The 18355-nt window shown below is 41.1% G+C and overlaps 1 protein-coding gene across 2 annotated transcripts in view; it reads right to left on the bottom strand.

Moving 5' to 3' along the window:
- The window catches only part of arl15a (ADP-ribosylation factor-like 15a), a 169440-nt gene that overhangs the window by 109629 nt on the left and 41456 nt on the right, over nucleotides 1–18355 (bottom strand). For both annotated transcript variants that reach the window (XM_081364833.1, XM_081364832.1), the window contains 2 exons: nucleotides 7752–7896; nucleotides 544–603 (listed from right to left, as the gene is read on the bottom strand). In XM_081364833.1, the coding sequence (XP_081220959.1) occupies nucleotides 544–603; nucleotides 7752–7896 (205 nt within the window). The remainder of the gene's footprint in view (nucleotides 1–543; nucleotides 604–7751; nucleotides 7897–18355) is intronic.

The following is an 18355-nucleotide window of genomic DNA, read 5'->3' as shown; positions in this document are numbered from 1 at the left end:
TCCTGCTGTCTGTGTTTTTAATGGGAATCAAACAAAATAAAAGGAAATCACTCACTGCTCTTGATTGAATAGCTTTTGTAACTTCAAGGATTAATCTTTAATTTATACAGTCAAGTATGAATGTTATTTTATTTTATATTTGATACTTTACATCTATATTCAATTTCTGTACCTGAAAAGAACTGTTTATTTATTTTTATCTTTGCTTTATTGTATTTATTTGTGCTGTTGCTTCTAGTTAGATTAATTGTTCTTATTTTCTTTAGGCTATTTTTATTTGACAGTAGTTCTTTTTTCCCTGAACATAGCACATACCGAACCGTTCCGAAACCGTGAACCTAAAACCATGATATAAACCGAACCGTGAGTAATTTGAACTGTTACACCCCTAGGTAGGAGACACTGAGGTAAGCACCCCTTCTTAGAGTGCAGGTGGCTAAACTAAGAGTTCTGTCCCTGAGACTACTGGATTAGCATGGCAACAGTCTATTCTCCAATACTTGGAGAGGAGACGATGAATCGTAGTCTATTTTTTTGTATTACCTCCTAGTTCCTTCACATTCAGTATCGCATTTTTGAATGGCACTGCCTTGATGCTGAAACCTGTGGAAGAAAACATGATTTCAAAATTTGCACAAACTTCACAATAAATTTCACAATTTACATTCCCAAAGCAAAAATTACTAGCCTAACTAATATAAAGTTCAAACATTATTAAAGACAAGTGAACAGTCAGCAATACAATAACTAATAAAAAAATTGCAAGCAATAGCACAAATAAAAAAAGAGCAAAGACACAAATGAAATAAACATTGTTTTAAGTTCCCTTTTGAGAGAACTTGAGCTGCGTCGAGAATCGACACATTGGGGAACGCCTTCAGCGTGGCGCGTCTGAAGCCTGTATGGAACTAGTCCAATCCCAATTGGTGTTGCGTCATTACATCACTCGTGACGTTGCATGTGACGGTGATGCAGAAGCTGTAAAGGGACACCGGACAGCGTCAGCTTTCTGGTCTTCAGCAAGCGTTCTGTGTGACTGTTTTGTCTTTTTTGGTGTTGTCTGTCTAACGTACTCACTCAAGCACATATTTAAAAGAAAAATAATGGCGAGTAAGGAGAAACAATTCAGGCAGTGTGCAACCCCTTACCCACGCTATTTGAGCGAGGCTGACACACACTCGCTCTGTGTTGTTTGTCTGGGAGTGGAGCATGCACGGGCAGCGCTCGAGGGCGCTGTCTGTGCAAACTGTGATCTAATGCACCTGAGAACGCTCCACTCCCGCCTGAGCCTATTCAATGAAACAGGCCAGGCTCGTGCTCCCCGTGGGTCAGGTCCCGTGTCTGTCGAGGCAGCGCAGCGCCTGCACACATGGGGATCGCAAATGGAGCTGGCAGATGATGTTGAGACGGCTTTAGCCCTTTCTCAGCACTCAGCAGCCAGCTCCATTGGTCCTACACACAGGTCGGAAGCCCGCTCTGTGGCTTCTTCCGCCCGTGACGAGGACCCGATGCTTGAATTATCTAGCTCCGAGGAGTTAGATATTTTGAGCATTGAGGCAGGAGAATATGAGGATTCGCCACCCAATTCTCATGCCTTCGAGGAGCTGCTGGAGGTTGTAACCAGGGCAGTGGCCAAATTAAATATCGATTGGCCAGCAGAAAAGCAAAGTAGATGAGCGCTTCCTGCAAGCCCAGTCACAGCCTTAGCGCCGGAGCCTCCCATTTTTTTCCATCGTGGAATAAGCCCTTAGCCCCGTCAAAGCCCCGTCAATCGAGCCCCAATATTCACCAATTGTGGACTCGAAAGAGAAGGGCTATGGGACGATGCCGCGGGTCGAAGAGACGTTAGCATCACATCTCTCGCCCGATGCGGCATCGTCCCTGAGAACTCCGGCGCTCCCCTCCAAGCCCTGCCGTACTACATCAGCCTTGGTGGGGAAAGCATATATGGCAGCAGGTCGGGCTGGTGCATGCCTGCACACGATGGGGATTTTGCAGGCATACCAGGCCGATCTCCTCAAAGAGGTGGACGACAGCTGGGAGGTCACCCTCGACCATATTAAAGAACTGCGTCGAGTGGCTGACTTCTCTCCATGCTACCAAGGAGACGGTCCGTGCCATCGGCCGCTCCATGTCAGCATTGGTAGCAACGGAGAGGCACTTGTGGCTGAACTTGTCGGACACTGGGGAGAAGGACATGGCTTTCCTCCTCAATGCCCTGCTTTCGCCTTCTGGCCTCTTCGGCGACGCAGTCAACACTGTTGTCGAAAGGTTTCAGGAGGCAAAGCAATAGTCAGCCACATTCAAACAAATAATCCCCCGCCGTCGTTCCAGAAGGAGAGTGTTGCCTCTCGTGCCCTGCAGTGGTGGCTTAGGACCAGAGGGTTTTCCCCGAGGGGAAACCCATTTCGCACGATCAAAGTAATGCGCAGATGCCTTCGTTCTTTGGTCATGTGGAAGAAACCATGGTTTCTGTCCCAGGGCCCTGTGCTGGGAGCTCCGTGTCAGAGAAAAATAGTGACCACGGATGCGCCCCTCACAGGCTGGGGAGCGGTCGTGGAAGGCTGCTATAACAGGGGTCTTTGGAAGGACCACTATCTTTCGTGGCACATCAATTGCCTGGAGATGTTGGCAGTATTTCTGGCTCTCAGACATTTCCTTCCGGAACTCAGAGGCCATCATGTTCTAGTGCGAACAGACAATACGTCGGTGGTCTCATATATAAGTCGACAGGGGGGCCTGAGATCGTGGCCTCTATGCAGACTGGCACATCAGGTTCTTCTGTGGTTCCAGGGCAAACTGTTCTCAATCAGAGCAATGTTTATTCCCGGGGACAAAAATGTGGGAGCAGACATCCTGTCGAGGCAGGGGCTGAGGCCCAGGGAATGGAGACTCCACCCTGAGACGGTGGAGCTGATATGGAGGGAGTTCGGTCAGGCGGAAGTGGATCTGTTCGCCTCTCACGAGAATACTCACTGTCCGCTCTGGTTTTCTCTCACGCATCCAGCTCCCTTGGGACTGGATGCCATGGTGCAGGCGTGGCCGAGGCAACGTCTGTACGCATTTCCCCGATCGCTCTGCTCCAAGGGGTTCTAGAGACGGTCCGGCGGCATGGGATCAGCTTGCTCCTAGTAGCCCCATATAGTTTTCGGACATTATAGCTCTTCTAGCAGGCCCTCCGTGGCAAATCCCGATCAGGAGGGACCTTCTTTCTCAGGCCGGAGGCACAATACATCACCCTCGACCAGAGCTGTGGAAGCTGGGGGGACCAACTTGTAAGCAACTGAGGTTGTTGAGACCATCCTAAACTCTAGAGCCCCCTCCACGAGGAAACTGTATGCATTAAAATGGAATATATTCCACTTCTGGTGCAAAGAACATCAGTTAGATCCAGTTAACTGCCCAGTGGCTTCAGAGCTGAAGTTCCTCCAGAGTCGCTTCTCTGACGGGCTCTCCCCATCCATGCTTAAGGTCTATGTGGTGGCTGTAGCTGCCTTCCACACACCTCTAAGGGTGGGCACCTTGGGGAGACACCCACTTATAGTACGTTTCCTTCGTGGAGCTAGGAGGATGAGGCCTGTCGTCCAGTCCAGGGTCCCCACGTGACCTGGCAGTGGTTCTTGAAGGGTTATCCCTGTCACCCTTCAAACCTTTGGACGAGGTGTCTGAGAAATTTTTATCTTTAAAAGTAACTTTCCTGCTGGCTATTACGTCCAAGAGTTGGGGACCTGCAGGCTCTATACGTTGTGCCCTCTTGCCTCAAGTTCGCTCCTGGCAGAGTGAGAGCTATTCTCCACCCTAGACCCGGCTATGTGCCTAAGGTGCCGACAAATGTGGCACGGTCTATAATCCTACAGGCATTTCATCCTCCACTTCATGTGTCAGATGATCAAGCTAGATTACATATGTTATGCCCGGTCCGAGCTCTGGAGGTCTACGTACACAGGTCCTCAGGCTGGAGAAGTCGGACCAGCTGCTCGTGTGTTTTGGGTCACCTAAGAAGGGTTCCCCTGCTTCCAAGCAAACTATCAGCAGGTGGATAGTAGAGGCTACTTCCTCAGCTTACAAGGTGCACAACTTGCCTTTGCCTCTTCTGATAAAAGCTCACTCAACTAGAGGAGTGGCTTCCTCTAAAGCCCTGCTAGCAGGGGTTTCCCTTCAAGAGGTCTGTGATGCCGCTGGCTGGGCCTCTCCACACACCTTCATAAGACATTACAGTCTGGATCTGCCCTCTACACCGGGTTCACAAGTTCTCTCTTCTTGAGTGTGCCAGATTGCTTCACACCAGGACGTGTAATTCTCAGTGTGGCGCAGTGGGCATTTAGTTCCCCAATGTGTCGATTCTCGTAGCAGCACGAGTTCCCTCGAAAGGGAACGTCTCAGGTTACGACTGCATCCCTTGGCCACACTTCCTGTGCTCTTGAGAATGACTTGCTTCGACAAATCAGAAGCTGAGAATGTTGTGATCCGGCATCCCTTTATAGCTTCCGTATCACCGCTACAAGTGACGTAATGACGCAACATCAATCGAGATTGCACTAGTTCCATACAGGCTTCAGATCTGTCCCACTGAAGGCGTTCCCCAATGTGTCGATTCTCGACGCAGCGTCTCGTTCCCTTCTCAGAGAATGAGGGTTACAGTCATAACCAGAGACATTTTTGAGTAAGGTCTTACAGTTAGGGCTGGACGATATGGCCAAAAAATCATATCTCTGTATTTTGTGGTTGAATGGCGATATACGGTATATATCTTGGTATTTTCTACATTTATCTGTTTGGATAAAAGAAAAATCTTTTATTTCACATCCTGCCCAATAATGTCCTAAAAACAATGTTAATATTGAAGGCTATGAAAACAAACATAGTTCTGTCATGACAGGTCTCGGAGAGATTGGCATGGTAATGGATATGGCAATGTAATATATTTGGTTTTGGCGGAAGAGATCTAATAGCAAACAATGCCAAGTATTTGAAAGTTGAGCTGCAAGCTCATTGGCCACTGATGCCACAGCAACCAATCAGTTGTGCTATGTATATAACGATGTGATCACTAACCAATTAAGTTAAGGACCTTTATATTGAATGTAATGTAGGCAATGCAATATATAATGTGCAAAAAGGGGTTAAAAATCACATTATATTCTAGCATTGAAACAAAAATTATCATTTTATTTTTAAATTCACTAAATGCTATCATGAAAATAAACTTACTTGTAGATAGAGGTGGGCGATATATCGTTTAGACGATAATATCCAAATTGTTGTCTGGACGATATGCAAAATTGGGATATCGAATATTTCATAATTTGTACAATCCGACCCCCCAAACATGAAAAGAGCTGAAAGAAGTTAAAGATAAAACAAATAACGCACACTATAACATTCTAAACAATTATGTGTAGCGATTTTTAATACTGTAGGGCAGTACTATTCCCGGAAGCACCCTCCGAGTGGCCCAGCCCATGGTCCCGTGTCGTCAAAAACGCACATTCCTCAGTAAATTCGAAATAGTGCGCGCAGAAGCACATGCGCAAAACCGTTTTGTAAAATGATTTAAAAGAATCAGCAATCAGAGGAGGACGCGCTGAACACTGTAATGCTGTTCTCTTCCTTCATAACTCGTACTGAGAAGGTTTGAGTTGCAGAGGAATTTGTGACTGTTTCACCAGTTCAACCACATCAAAGTTTTGTAAAGAGTAAGTCCTGCTTTTTCTCTTTTTGTTCTGTGCTGAAGGGCCGCTGTGCCTGGTTGAAACGGTGTTTGTACGTGAAGAGCTCTTTTCCAAAACGCCATAAACCTAAAAAGCTGCCTCAAAGAACCAGCAAAACTAATGATTATGAATATGTAAAATATTGCAATAAGATATTTTAATTGTTTATTAATTTCTGTGTCGGCTGCAAAGATGAAGTCGACGATAGACTCGCGATCTTCGCAGTAGGCTAGTGAACGCACCGGAGAAATGCACATTTATTATAGTTTTATTTTGTTTTGGATGGTTTTGTTTAGAACCAGCTTTCTGTAAATATATTTCACATTTTTTAGGCCTGTAAGGCGAGGCTACGGTTCGGTTCATGATGATATAATCTCCAGTTCAAGGCAAGCACCTTTGTTGTGATTGCTAGCCTATATATATATTTATGTATGAAATCCAGGAAATTGGTTAATGAAAAAATTATTAAAATTAAGATACAATTAATACAAAACGAAATTCGTTTTAAAGAAAGGCTTTGTGCTTTCTGTTTTGAGGTCTCTGTGAAAGTTTGAAAGTCTTTTACTGCCGCTTTCAGAGCGCTCGCGTCCATAATGGAGAACTGTCACGTGTCACGTGTTTTTTTCCTCATAAATGCAAACACGAAAAATAAAAGACAAAAGGCTTTTTTAAAAAGTCAAACCATCAATTTTTGGGAAAAATTATGGATTTATAGCGTTTTGGGGAAAAATGGATGGATTTATAGCGTTTTGAAAATATTTTTTTTTTACTTTGAATTTATCATCAACAATATTGTTGTTTGATTTAATAAGAGGTGCCTAGTTACGTTTTTTTATTTATTTTTTTGTAAGTGGAAAAAGTAGGGGCTACCTCAGATTCTGTTTAGTTAGCTCCTTTATTGTTTTTTTTTCTATAGCCTACAATAATAGGTCAAATGCAGCAAGTCAAAATACCAACTGGACCTTCTTTGCCAGTTTGCACAAGTTTCTTTGAAGGATGGCAAAAATATCTTCTGAATATCGATATCGAGATATTGGAAAAAAATATCGAGATATTCATTTTGGTCAATATCTCCCACCCCTACTTGTAGAGTAAATACACTATGAAAGTAAATACACTATGAACAGGTGAGAAGCTTAATCTAGGTCTTCTGGTGCAGACCAGTGGCTCTGACCATAGACATAATCTAACCATAACCATATTTCCACAAGAGCTTCCAAATAACACTTCACTATTGTAATTACTGCTTAACTAGACAGATAGAGACAGGTGTGTTCACTCCAAAGACAAAGGGCGATCATTATTGGATGCACATTCTGGGTTTGTGTACAGTCTAGCATACTGTATACATCACACTCCGACTGTTAAGACGTGCCGAAGAAAGCCTGACACATTTGTGTCTTCTCACGTAAAAAGAACCATTTGTGTTGTTGGTAAAAACGGAAGTGATGTCGTCCATCTCGAGAGGTGAAGATATTCATGAATACACCAGCCTGTCGCCAAGAGCTCTAATGAAATCAACAGTCTTTTCACAAGGAAGAAAGTCTGCATGACAAAACCCAGATGTTCTCAAAAACAGATACACATATGCACCAAGAGCTCCTCCGCAATTGTGCTCTTTCTTTGGTAAAGTAGCGTAGTGTTCAAAGGCAGGCTCTGAGGTAACCTGCAGCAATAACGTTAAACATATTTCAGCGGTCAAATAGGCTGAAGCACACATGGTGACAATGAAGAGATTTTGCAGACGTTGCAGAGCACTAAAAAAGCATAGTGTCGAAGATATGATACATGTACCAAGTACAAGTGCAGAGGTTTAGGTAAATGCACTACAAAAATAGTGTGCTAAGTCGATTGTTTGGAACGATTTGTCACATTTGTTTGAGAAACAGGAGCTGAGGCTTGTATTACTTGTAAATGCTTAGTCTTTTTAGGTCTCACGGCTAAATATGTAATTCTTTCTTATTTTTGTCCCATCGAAAAGCATGTTTTGTTGGTTTAAAAAATTCTGCAGTACAAAGCTGCAGAGAAATTTTATATTACCTGTGGTTGGTATTGTGCCATCACTGATCTCATTGCACAAGCGAGATAGCAGACTGGTCTTGCCGGCACCAGTCAGTCCAATGCATACTACATCATACTCCGGTCTAGCTGGAGGGGGGGCCTTACAGCACAATTTCTGGAGACACTAATAATACAAAAACACAGAAAAGACAAAAATGGTTAGTGACTATGAGTTGTGCACTTTTCACAAGCGTGCTGATAAGGCTAAAATTAACAATTTAAGCACATGTTTGTCAAAACAGACAGTCTGAAAATAAACTGAGGAACACAAGCTGACAAATGCTAATGAAGTACCATAGAAAGATGAACTAATGTGGTGATTTGAAAGCAACACATCTGGAGGAGACCTCCAGAACTCACAATGAAATGACTTAATTGACAAAATGGGACATGAAATTTACCACACGTTCCTTAAGCTCGGGTCCTTTTTATGTCCCAGGGTTTTTATTAAAACTAACCTTTTTGAATATTTCTAACCTTTTGTTAAATGAAAACATGAAAACATTTTAGGCATTTATTTATTTTTTACATAATTATTTTTGTGCAGATTTTATCATTTAACTCTTGTCCAATGTCCAGATTAGCAATCTTTGAATATGAAAATGCACATTAAAAAGTGAATATATATAAACTTTGTGAAAACACATTTTTCAAAAATGATTTACAATTGTGACTGTCCCAGTTATTTTGACGTTTCCACCTTTCAAAGGTAAGTGTGCTTGTTTACCAAGGAGACTACAGTATCAGTGAAGAACATGCTCTAGATGAAATTATTAAAATATAGTTTTTAAAAATTTATTTTTCCTCTGTAAACAGGAATGCACATTTTGAATAAGCCACCAGAATGGCAGAAAAGGTGTTTAAATATGGAGCTAAATTGTGGTAATGGCCAAAAATCTCAGATGGCCAATTGGGTTTTGCTTAAACCATTTATGACCTTTACCTTAAAAGAATAATGTTTAAGAGGTTTACCTTACAGGTTGTGTTGAGGTTATAAAGCAGTTGGTGCAAAATCATGCATATAAACACACTAGATGATTTACTGACACTCCTGAACTAATGTGGCTGAGACCTCCTTTCCTATTGCTTGATAGAGCAGGCTTTATTGTAGAATTTGCTTGCCCTAACATGTAAAATAGATTGTTACAAGACAGTCTAACGCAGTCTGTGTCTGTTTAAGGGGGAGGGTGTGGAAAAGAGAGAGAGAGAGGCAGAATTCTGAAAGCGTGTGTCCTCATGGAAGCAGACAGACCAGTCACTTTATGAATCACTGTCTCTGACTGGAGGCCTGCTGGGAGACATTAGGAGGCAAATGCAGTGTGAACCGTGAATGGGACAGTTAAAGCCGGTGTGGAGAGATCAGTATACAGAACTAAAAAGAGATATCTTTTATTAGCAGGACAGAACTAGCCTAGGCTAGGCAGGACTTGATTCTAGCGTTGACCTCTGGATTATTTCATTTCACATGGAAACATACCCGTTGCAGTCTCTTTATGAAGAGCAGTTTCTTTTTAAATAGACAAATACTACTTTAGAAGAATGTTCACTTGGAATGTGAACGTAAAAATGTTCTGAATTCCCACAAGGCAAAATTATACTCCCATAAGGCAAAATTATATCTGGACAAATTATATTTTAAATATATGATAAATATTAGAGTTTGGATTTAGTAAATATATTTGTCCAATTTGAAAGTAAATTTATTTTAAATCTCCTAATGCCAAAATAAAGTCAAATGTACATCAAGGGACAAGAAAATACATGTCCAAACTTAAAATACATTTAAAAAGTATTCTGAACTATATAAATATATTTAGATAGAAAGTATATTACAAATGTCAAAATATAAGTTCAAAATCAATTATATGCATGCAAATTCGTATAAAAAAAATTAGCAATATTTTTTGTCTATTTTGGAATACATTTAAAATATATCTGAAAATCTTTTGCTGCATGAGTTTGTGTACAGCAAAAATGTTGTTGGCCAAAACATCTAAATTCTGCCACAGAGACCAGTCTTCTATCATTACAGCTCACTCATGTATTATGTAATTCTTCCTGAATCCTTACAGGGACAGGCTTGTAGGCAAACAAATGTGTCATTTGCTCTGGTGTTCTTCCATCAGTAAAAAGCCTAAATTGCTTTCACAGGCCCTCCTTCACAGGAACTGCCACAGAGAGGCCGTCCTACATAGTCGGTCGGCCGCACATGCTTCTGCTTTGTCACACAGCAACCTGGACATCTGGTTCTGTAAGAGGCTGATGAATTTACCCTATTCACCCCACCTTCACTTACAGTGCTCAGATGGGATGATAAATTTACATCAGTTGCTGAAGGCACGTCCTGGAGCTTTGACCCCGCGGCCCACAGGAGCACAGGGCCACACACTTCAGTGCCCCATGTTGTCGCAGTAGAGCAAAATAAAAGATTTCCCAGGTGTCCGAGAAGTCACATTTCAAACAACTGTTTGGTCAGGATTTTTCTCGTGCCAGTAAGGCAGGTTGAAACTAAGACTGCCAAAAAGGTTTCTATATGTTGAGAAATGCTAACTCTTGATTGATTCTTTTGGCTCTAGTCATTCATATTGGACACGTTTAATTGTTCGAGAGCTTCGAGACATTACCTCACCGATGTTGGGGCAGTTGTAAAAGCTGATTAACTGCTTTTTATGTAAATGAAGACGTTAAAAGGTATAAATATTCCAGCCTGACAACAGCTGTGACACGACTGCGGCGCATTTTCAGATGAAATGTTTCGCTAAAAGGTGCGCAAAAAAATAAATAAATAAAAAAATTCTCTCAGGCCCCCTTATCCCACCCAGCTTTCTATTTAAAAAAAAAAAGATGTCAAAGACATCAAACGGCTGATGTAATTAAAAGGCCTGGCAGAGATCCAGGTCCTGGCACCAAAACAAAGATACGACAGCGCTAGAATCCTCCAGCACAGCAGACAGGAGAACACAGCTGGGCCAAATCCACTCAGTATTGCAACAATATTGAATCTTCAGCCCTTATGGAAGCAACGCTGAACAATACGCCACTGCAAAAACAACTCCCCGCCTGCCAACTTCTCCTGAATGGACCCCTCGGCTCAGTGAAGGGGACTCTGTCTGCTCTGTCCTATAAAGAAAAACAGTCGTCTGACTTCCATCATGAGAAAAGTAACACGCTTTGCACTCAGTAAATGACAACAGTGATCACTCAGCGGGGTTATTGGCGAAAGACTTAATCCTTACAGACACATACTGTATAGAGATACTGTTGGCTGGGTGGGGAGGGGGGTCTGAGGGTCCGTCTGTCCCCCAGACATGCGATGGCCAGCCGTTGCTCACTTGTCTGCTCTATTTTAAATGACAGCTTTGTATTTTTAGAGCCAATAAATGAGGGGGCGAGAGCGAGGGAAGCACCACGCAGACAGACAGGGCTCACATTTCACTCATTTGCCCTCTGAGAGTGTGGAGACAGAGCAGACGTCTGCCATTGGAGCATCAGGCAGCGATGCCATCCTGTTTTCCCCAACTGCACCTCTAGGCATCGCCCATCGCCATGGCTTTGACAGTGACACTTTGGCACCTCAAAGGATAGCTGCATTCCTGCACTGCTAAAAATGGCAATTCTGTTATTTAATCACCCTCACATCATTACAAAACAGTAGTTATTTTGGACCATGGAATACAAAACAACAATAATTTTAAAGAATCTTCACAATCTTTTTTTACACAAAATGTTGGATATCAATAACATTGAAAATTATTGTTATTAATTTAATAAACAATGTTGATTTAAGAGCTCCAAAGGGAAAGATTATAAGAAAATAACTTAAATATTTGTCTTGTCTAAGAATACACAATAAATCGATACTATATTGGTTACTGGCTGATATTAGAAACAAACTTTTTTTTATAAATTATTTTTCATTTATTGGATACATATCAGCTTATATTAGATTGTACATATAAATTTTCCGTTTTTACATTTAGGTTACCTTTGTCGTCATCCAAATGTCATTTGAATTTAACATTTAAAAATAATTATTTTAATAACCAATAATAAATGTAATCTTTTTCAAATCTCAAAATGAACATCTAGGCCCCTATTGTTCATACTGTACATTATAATGTAATGCCTATTTTAATTTGTAGCAATTAAAATGATTTGATTTCAATTTATAATATAACAAATAAGACAAAATAATATAGAATTTCAATATCAGGTTTTTGTCAGTATCATCCATAACGCGAAAATAATGATCTGCTTACCAGTAACAGACAGGATTTCTATATTAACGCATCCCTAATCTTTTTTTACATAAAACTATCGACTTGGACTACAGCACAAATGTAAACCACACAAGGTTCACATTTACTATCATTGTGAGTTCTGCAATGAATGAAATGCATCTGACTTGTTAATGACGAGAATATCTGTAACTAGTATTACCAGCAGTAATGTTTCACATCTTTCGAAGTGAAATGTGAATGGAGAATGTCATTTGGGATGCGGTACTGAATTCAGCACAAACCTGAGTCAACATGAATCTCCTTTTCAAAGCCACATGCATCAGGTTCATCTTTCACTGATCGGGAGGGTGTGTCTCTGGAAGTGAAGACATAGATCATCTCTCCGCATTCAATAAATGGCACGCTGAAGCCAGCCCCCTCTTTGCCTGATCAGCGTATTCCATCTCACTATTAATTTAAGGTGTGGAGGTAACCTGCTCTAGATTTAACGGCACATTGGAAAATTATTAGCAGAAAATTGTGCCAGCAATGACCAACAAATATAAAAATGCCTAGCTATAATCGATCACAGCAAAGAGCCAAGCAGCTTTAGGTCATGCCAAGACAAGTCCATAATGAACAACATCTGATAAAAATAGCACTGCAGAGTGGAAAATATTCCAGTAAAATTTGCGCAGGTCCACACACTCACTTCAGGACATCATATTTCACTCAGATGCTATGACAATGCCATCCAAAAGCTGCCTTATTAAGAAAAATTAGCTAAATGCCATATGAATGTAACTATGAAATATGACGGTAACTAAAAGCAACACCAATAGCACAACCCTCAGACTCCCTGTCTGGGTCCAAGAATACGGAAGCTTGTTTTCACTTCAGAGTAAAAGTAATTGTGAATTTATTTCTCATAATGGTGACTTTATTTCTCTTTATTTCTTTATTTCTCTATATTATGGAGTAGGCTATTTCTCATAATTCTTTTAGTTGCGACTCTCATATCTTGTAATTGTGACCTTATATCACAGAATTTACTTTCTCGAAATTGACTTTATATTTCAAAATTATTTCTACTTCTTTATTTATGACTGTCACTAATGCATTTAAAAACAAGAATTTAAAAATTATAATTAAAATAAAATTAACCTGCAGTTTTGTTCTTATTTTTAAACAGTCACAATTACCACTTTTTTATACCATGGTCTGGGTGAATACTCGATTCTGATTGGCTGCAGGCAGGGTGTCCGTTAAAAAGTGATAATGTACACCTAAATAAACCGTCAGGCGTAACCAAGGAAACCAAGTTATTGTTTGTAACTTGTAACTTTAGATTTCGATTGTAAAACTAATTAAAATATAAACTAATGTTTTAAAAATGTGTTATTTGGCAAGTGACCATGGTATAAGCGGGTTAATGCCCTTCGAGGTGTCCATTGTCAGGTATTAATGGACTTCCGCTGTGCGTCGGACGGTTCACGCCTCGCCGTTGTCCATTAATACCTGATAATGGACACCTCGTCGGGCATTAACCCTTACATATTTTACTTGGTAACAGGGTTCCATAAAAGAGACCCCAGTGCTTTGTATGGACAAATAATAAAACTATTCTTATTTTCCCTTCGCATTTTAACATTTTAACAGGAATCAGAAAATCTTAGCAAGTGACATTTAGGCTATTGCATTTATTCCTGATTCATATCTGGAACACAAACAAAAGTAATAATACTTTATGGAGGAGTTATCAGGTTAAAATTTGGTTTATAACCAATTCTGATAAGACCATAAAAAGTCAAAGTATTAATGTAAAGCATTACAAGGACCTTGGGGTCTCTCAGACTGCAAAAAGTGCTCAAATAGTTTTGAAACGTACACATAATCTGCAGTTATGCATAGCATTTACTGCATTAATTACAACGTTGATGCATTTTCAGGGCGTTTTGGGGTCAGTCAGGTTTGTTTTTATTGAGTCCAAAACAGACTACAGTAAGGGCCAATGAGCTTGCAAGTGGGGGAGGGTCAGTTGGGATCGACACCAGACGCAGACACAGACCCACGCAGACCAGTCTGAGCCTGGCATTCCCAAACAGACCTCACTATCATCCCAGCCGGCTACCCTTCCTTGCCCAGACACCCGCTAACAACACTTGTCTGCAGGGCTCAGAGGTGACCTTTGAATTGACAGTACTTTATATGAATGCCCAGATGGAGCAGCAGTGTAACACACACCAGTCATAACACAGCTCTGACTACACTCCAGCTCATAGTGAGAGTCCGTGGCCGTCTGGGGTGATTGGGGGGGGGGGGGGTACCTTCATTCATCTCTTTACTCTTAATGTTAATGTTTGTGGCTTAAGGAGGGTTGGCAAGCACAGGGACGGAGGTGGGGGGAGCGGTTATACGGACCATGGTGGAGCAGGAGTTTGTGCCAGTATAGTGGCGCACCACATATGGAGGAAGGCGGAAAATAATTGCCAGTGAGACTGTTGTGTCCACACCATACCTTGCTGTCTCCATACCAATCAAAGGCTGTTTACTGCAGTGTCTGTAGGGTAAATCTGGAGGGCAACTACTTTTGAAACTCAGAGTATCAAGTAGGCTGTGCTACTTAAAATAAAAATGGACAATGTTTTCCATATTACAGATTTTAGTGTATCAAAAGTATGAAAACAGTAAGCTTTCCTACTTCCTGAAAGCCGTTCTACATTATTACTTTCAAAAATAAATGTGCAAAAATTGTTCCTTTTAGGGGTACAACTGCTTGTCACTGGGGCAGCTACCTTAAAGGGACAATTGTGAACATTGTAGGGGTAAATAAGGTGCATAGTAGTATCTTAAGTGTACATACTGTATTACTATTCTAAAGTATTCATATGAACCATTCAGGGGTAGATGGGGTACAAAGTTGTCCCTTTAAAGGTAATGCCCCAGCGACAAGCTGTTGCCCACTTAAAGATACATTTTTTTGCACATTTTTCTGAGAGTGTAACAAAAAGAATTCATAATTTCTGTTGACATTGTCTTTTGTAGTACTTTGCAACATGTTTAGCCTGATAATGTATGTTTTCCTACTTGCAACCTGTGCCACTAAAGACCTTCTACACTTCAAGAACCACTTCGCTGAAGTTCACTATGTAGGACTACAACTCCCCCTAGCTACCACTGTATGTACTTGGCTCTGACAAGCCCTGCTGTTATTCATCACAAACTGACCATAATTTACCTCATTAATGATATGTTCTGAATTGAATACCTCACCGACATGAAAGGTTAAAGACGCAGCAATGCTTTCTTAACTTTGTCGTAATGAGAACCCAAGGCATGTACGTACAGTTTCCATAACATTTTGGGACAATGCTTCATGAAACTTCATAACTGCGAGCCCACAGTGTCCAGATCCATTTTCTCTCCTTAATAAAAACATTCTTTTCATTTGCAGCGCTACTCTGACAAAACTTTTCTGCTTAAACTCAGTGTGCTTTTTATTGTGCAGATGTAAGACACAAAGTTCCTAAACAAATGCATACTTAAAAAGCAAGAACACAATACAGTAAAATGACATGTGTTACATAACCACCCCAATCAATAACAAAAAAAACAACAACAACAAAAATGGAGCTGGATAATTTCTATTATATACATGCCATATGTAGTGTCAAGCCCTTTCCTAACACAAGTCTTCCGACAGCGGTTAAAAACAGCCCTGGAAAACATTTGGACTGAGGACAGGCAAAATATTTCTCAGTAGGTGATCCTCTTGTTGATATCAGGTTACTTGTGGCTGGCCACATGAAAGAACCCAAGTAACCTACATACATGGGCGTCTTCAGATCCCCTTCAAGCCCTCAACCTAGCCCCCGTGGCCCTTCATCCAAAATAGGAGAAACCCCTAGACAATGGAGCGGTAGTCACTACTGTCATGGCCCACGACAGCCCCCACCCCCCTACCCCACATGCACCACAAACACTTCAGCCTCATCACAAGGGATTATCAAACCCTGTGCAGCCATTGTTCTGACCTACCTTGGGTGGCTCAGCTTCACCAGAAAGCTCTCTTTTAATGGGCCATTTCTTTGGGCTGTAGCCCCCTATGTCTGCATAAGGCCAATGTGTGGGGAGGTGTGTGGGGAGGTGTGTGTGTGTGTGTGTGGGGGGGTGTGTTTGGTGTTGTACGCAGCTGTAAATCTTGATGTCACCGACGGGAAGGCTGTTGCAGACCATTACCATAAATCTGACAAACGCTAATTTGATGGGAGGCTGTATCTGTCTGGGCTCAGGCTGGTCTAGACGGCCTATTGAGAGATCCTATGGCAAGGGGAACTTTTTGTTCCCCCACCAGGACCATCTGGATATAGCAATAAGAGGCAAGCGGCACAGTTCACACACCGATCACAGTGGATCTTTGCAATTGTGATGGGTACATTTCCCAGCTCACCTTTAAATACACATGTACGGTTAATTTCAACTAGGCCGTTTTTCAAGGAATCGCCAAGCACAGAATCGTTTGGAAGTTGCCTTGATATACGCACTGATGTGGAAACAGTGATGTGAACTAAAAGAATAGTTCACATTAAAAAGTAAATGTTGTCATTATGTACTCACCCTCATGTCATTTGAAACCTGTATGACTTTATTTCCTCTGAGTAGCACAAAAGGAGACATTTTAAAGAATGCATAGAATAAAACAACCAGTACAATTAGAAACAAGGAGACTGGGACTTTCAAGCTTTGAAAAAAGGAAACAAAAGCATCATAAATGAATAAAAAGTTGTCCATTTGATAAGGAACAGACCCTAAACAGACCCTAAATTAAGTCAAGATTCACTGTCATCCACTCTAGCTCTCCGAGAAGTAACGATTAATACGAGAAGTAACGATGTTTGAGTCTTTCTTTGCTTTTGTATTTCAACTCTGTTTCACAAAACAATTCTGAATCGTTTGTTCATGAATCAAACCGATACAATTAACGAGGTTCAACTCTGTGACTTAGTCACACTGGTTAACAGGGGAGGATTATCAATGAATAAGAAAAAAATATTTGTCTATTCCCTAAACAAAGGTAGTGTACAGTATGAATTCAGAAATACAGCATAGTTCTGCTTTGCATACTTTTAATAAAAAAAAAAAAAACAAAAAAAAAAACTACCAGTACATTCTTCAAAATGTCTCGTTTTGTGTTCCACAGAAGAGTCAGTCATACAGGTAGGGCTGGGTGATAAAACGATTAAGATAATTATCACAATGTAATTTTCCTCAATAAAATGATAACAAAAGTTCGACAAGTGTTCAATATAATACTTATGCGCTATGCAAATAATGCTGCGTGTGTGTTGCAAACACTTGCACTGGTGCCAATAACTAATAACTGCCATGTCTGTTGCATATGAGAAATATTAAACAGCAAATGCGACCACTAAACAGCGCAGTGAGATTCAGTGAAAAGCGTTCGAGTTTGGTGCAGAGTTCTCCCATATACACCACAAATTAAATACCTCGTGATTTAAACTAGTTTAAAGCCAGATGAAACAGCGCTGACATTCTCACCAACACAGACTGTCAAGGTTCTGTCACTTCAGTCTGGTTTATTCTTGGTTTTGACAGCCCTAACACTCCTGTATTGTTGTGCGGGGATCGAAATGATATCAAGATCAAAAATATGATTGAACTTATAAACTTAAAATCAACTCTCATTAATTTCAAATGGTTGAATCTGAGACTTCATCTAATACAAACTTTATTTATGCAGATGTATGTTCTGCAAGCAAAAGGGGGGGGGGGGCTAAAGCAATCGTAGCAGAACAGAAGGGGCTGGGCATTTGGGAAGCATTTGGCTATATAAATTGTGTAATTGGGAAGGGTGATTAGCTTGGCTGTATTAGCATAAGGCGGTGAAAACTTTGGTCTCCACAACACAATGTACGCAAAAAGATGTTTTCCGCACTGATCTAGAGGATCAAAGCCAGAGGGCCCCCTTTTGAATGTGCTGCAGCAAATGTGTGAGGGCCAAGGGGGTTGGGGGTACCCCGAAAACAGGGCTGTGGAGGAGGGTACTCGCCCGTTTCTAACATCAGTAATCAGACATTTTCAAAAAGCACCTATTTATCTGAGATGTGCTAATTTTTTTATAGAAACAAATCTATGGGCCCTGGTGAGTGTGGGAAAGATCCTCCATTAATGCATTTGCATCAAACTCCTCCTTAATAAGCATCGCTAGGCCCCTCCGAGACAAAACGATGGGGATCCCCTGAATAATAAATCTGTGTTTATACATTGTGTGAGATTGGAGAATTAGGTTGACATAACAGAATGCACTCAAGACCATTTGCAATTCAAAGTCCTTTTGGCAGA

Source organism: Scardinius erythrophthalmus (assembly GCF_964197995.2).
Source record: "Scardinius erythrophthalmus genome assembly, chromosome: 5".
Lineage (NCBI taxonomy): Eukaryota > Metazoa > Chordata > Actinopteri > Cypriniformes > Leuciscidae > Scardinius > Scardinius erythrophthalmus.
This window is presented reverse-complemented; position numbering and strand designations above follow the sequence as displayed.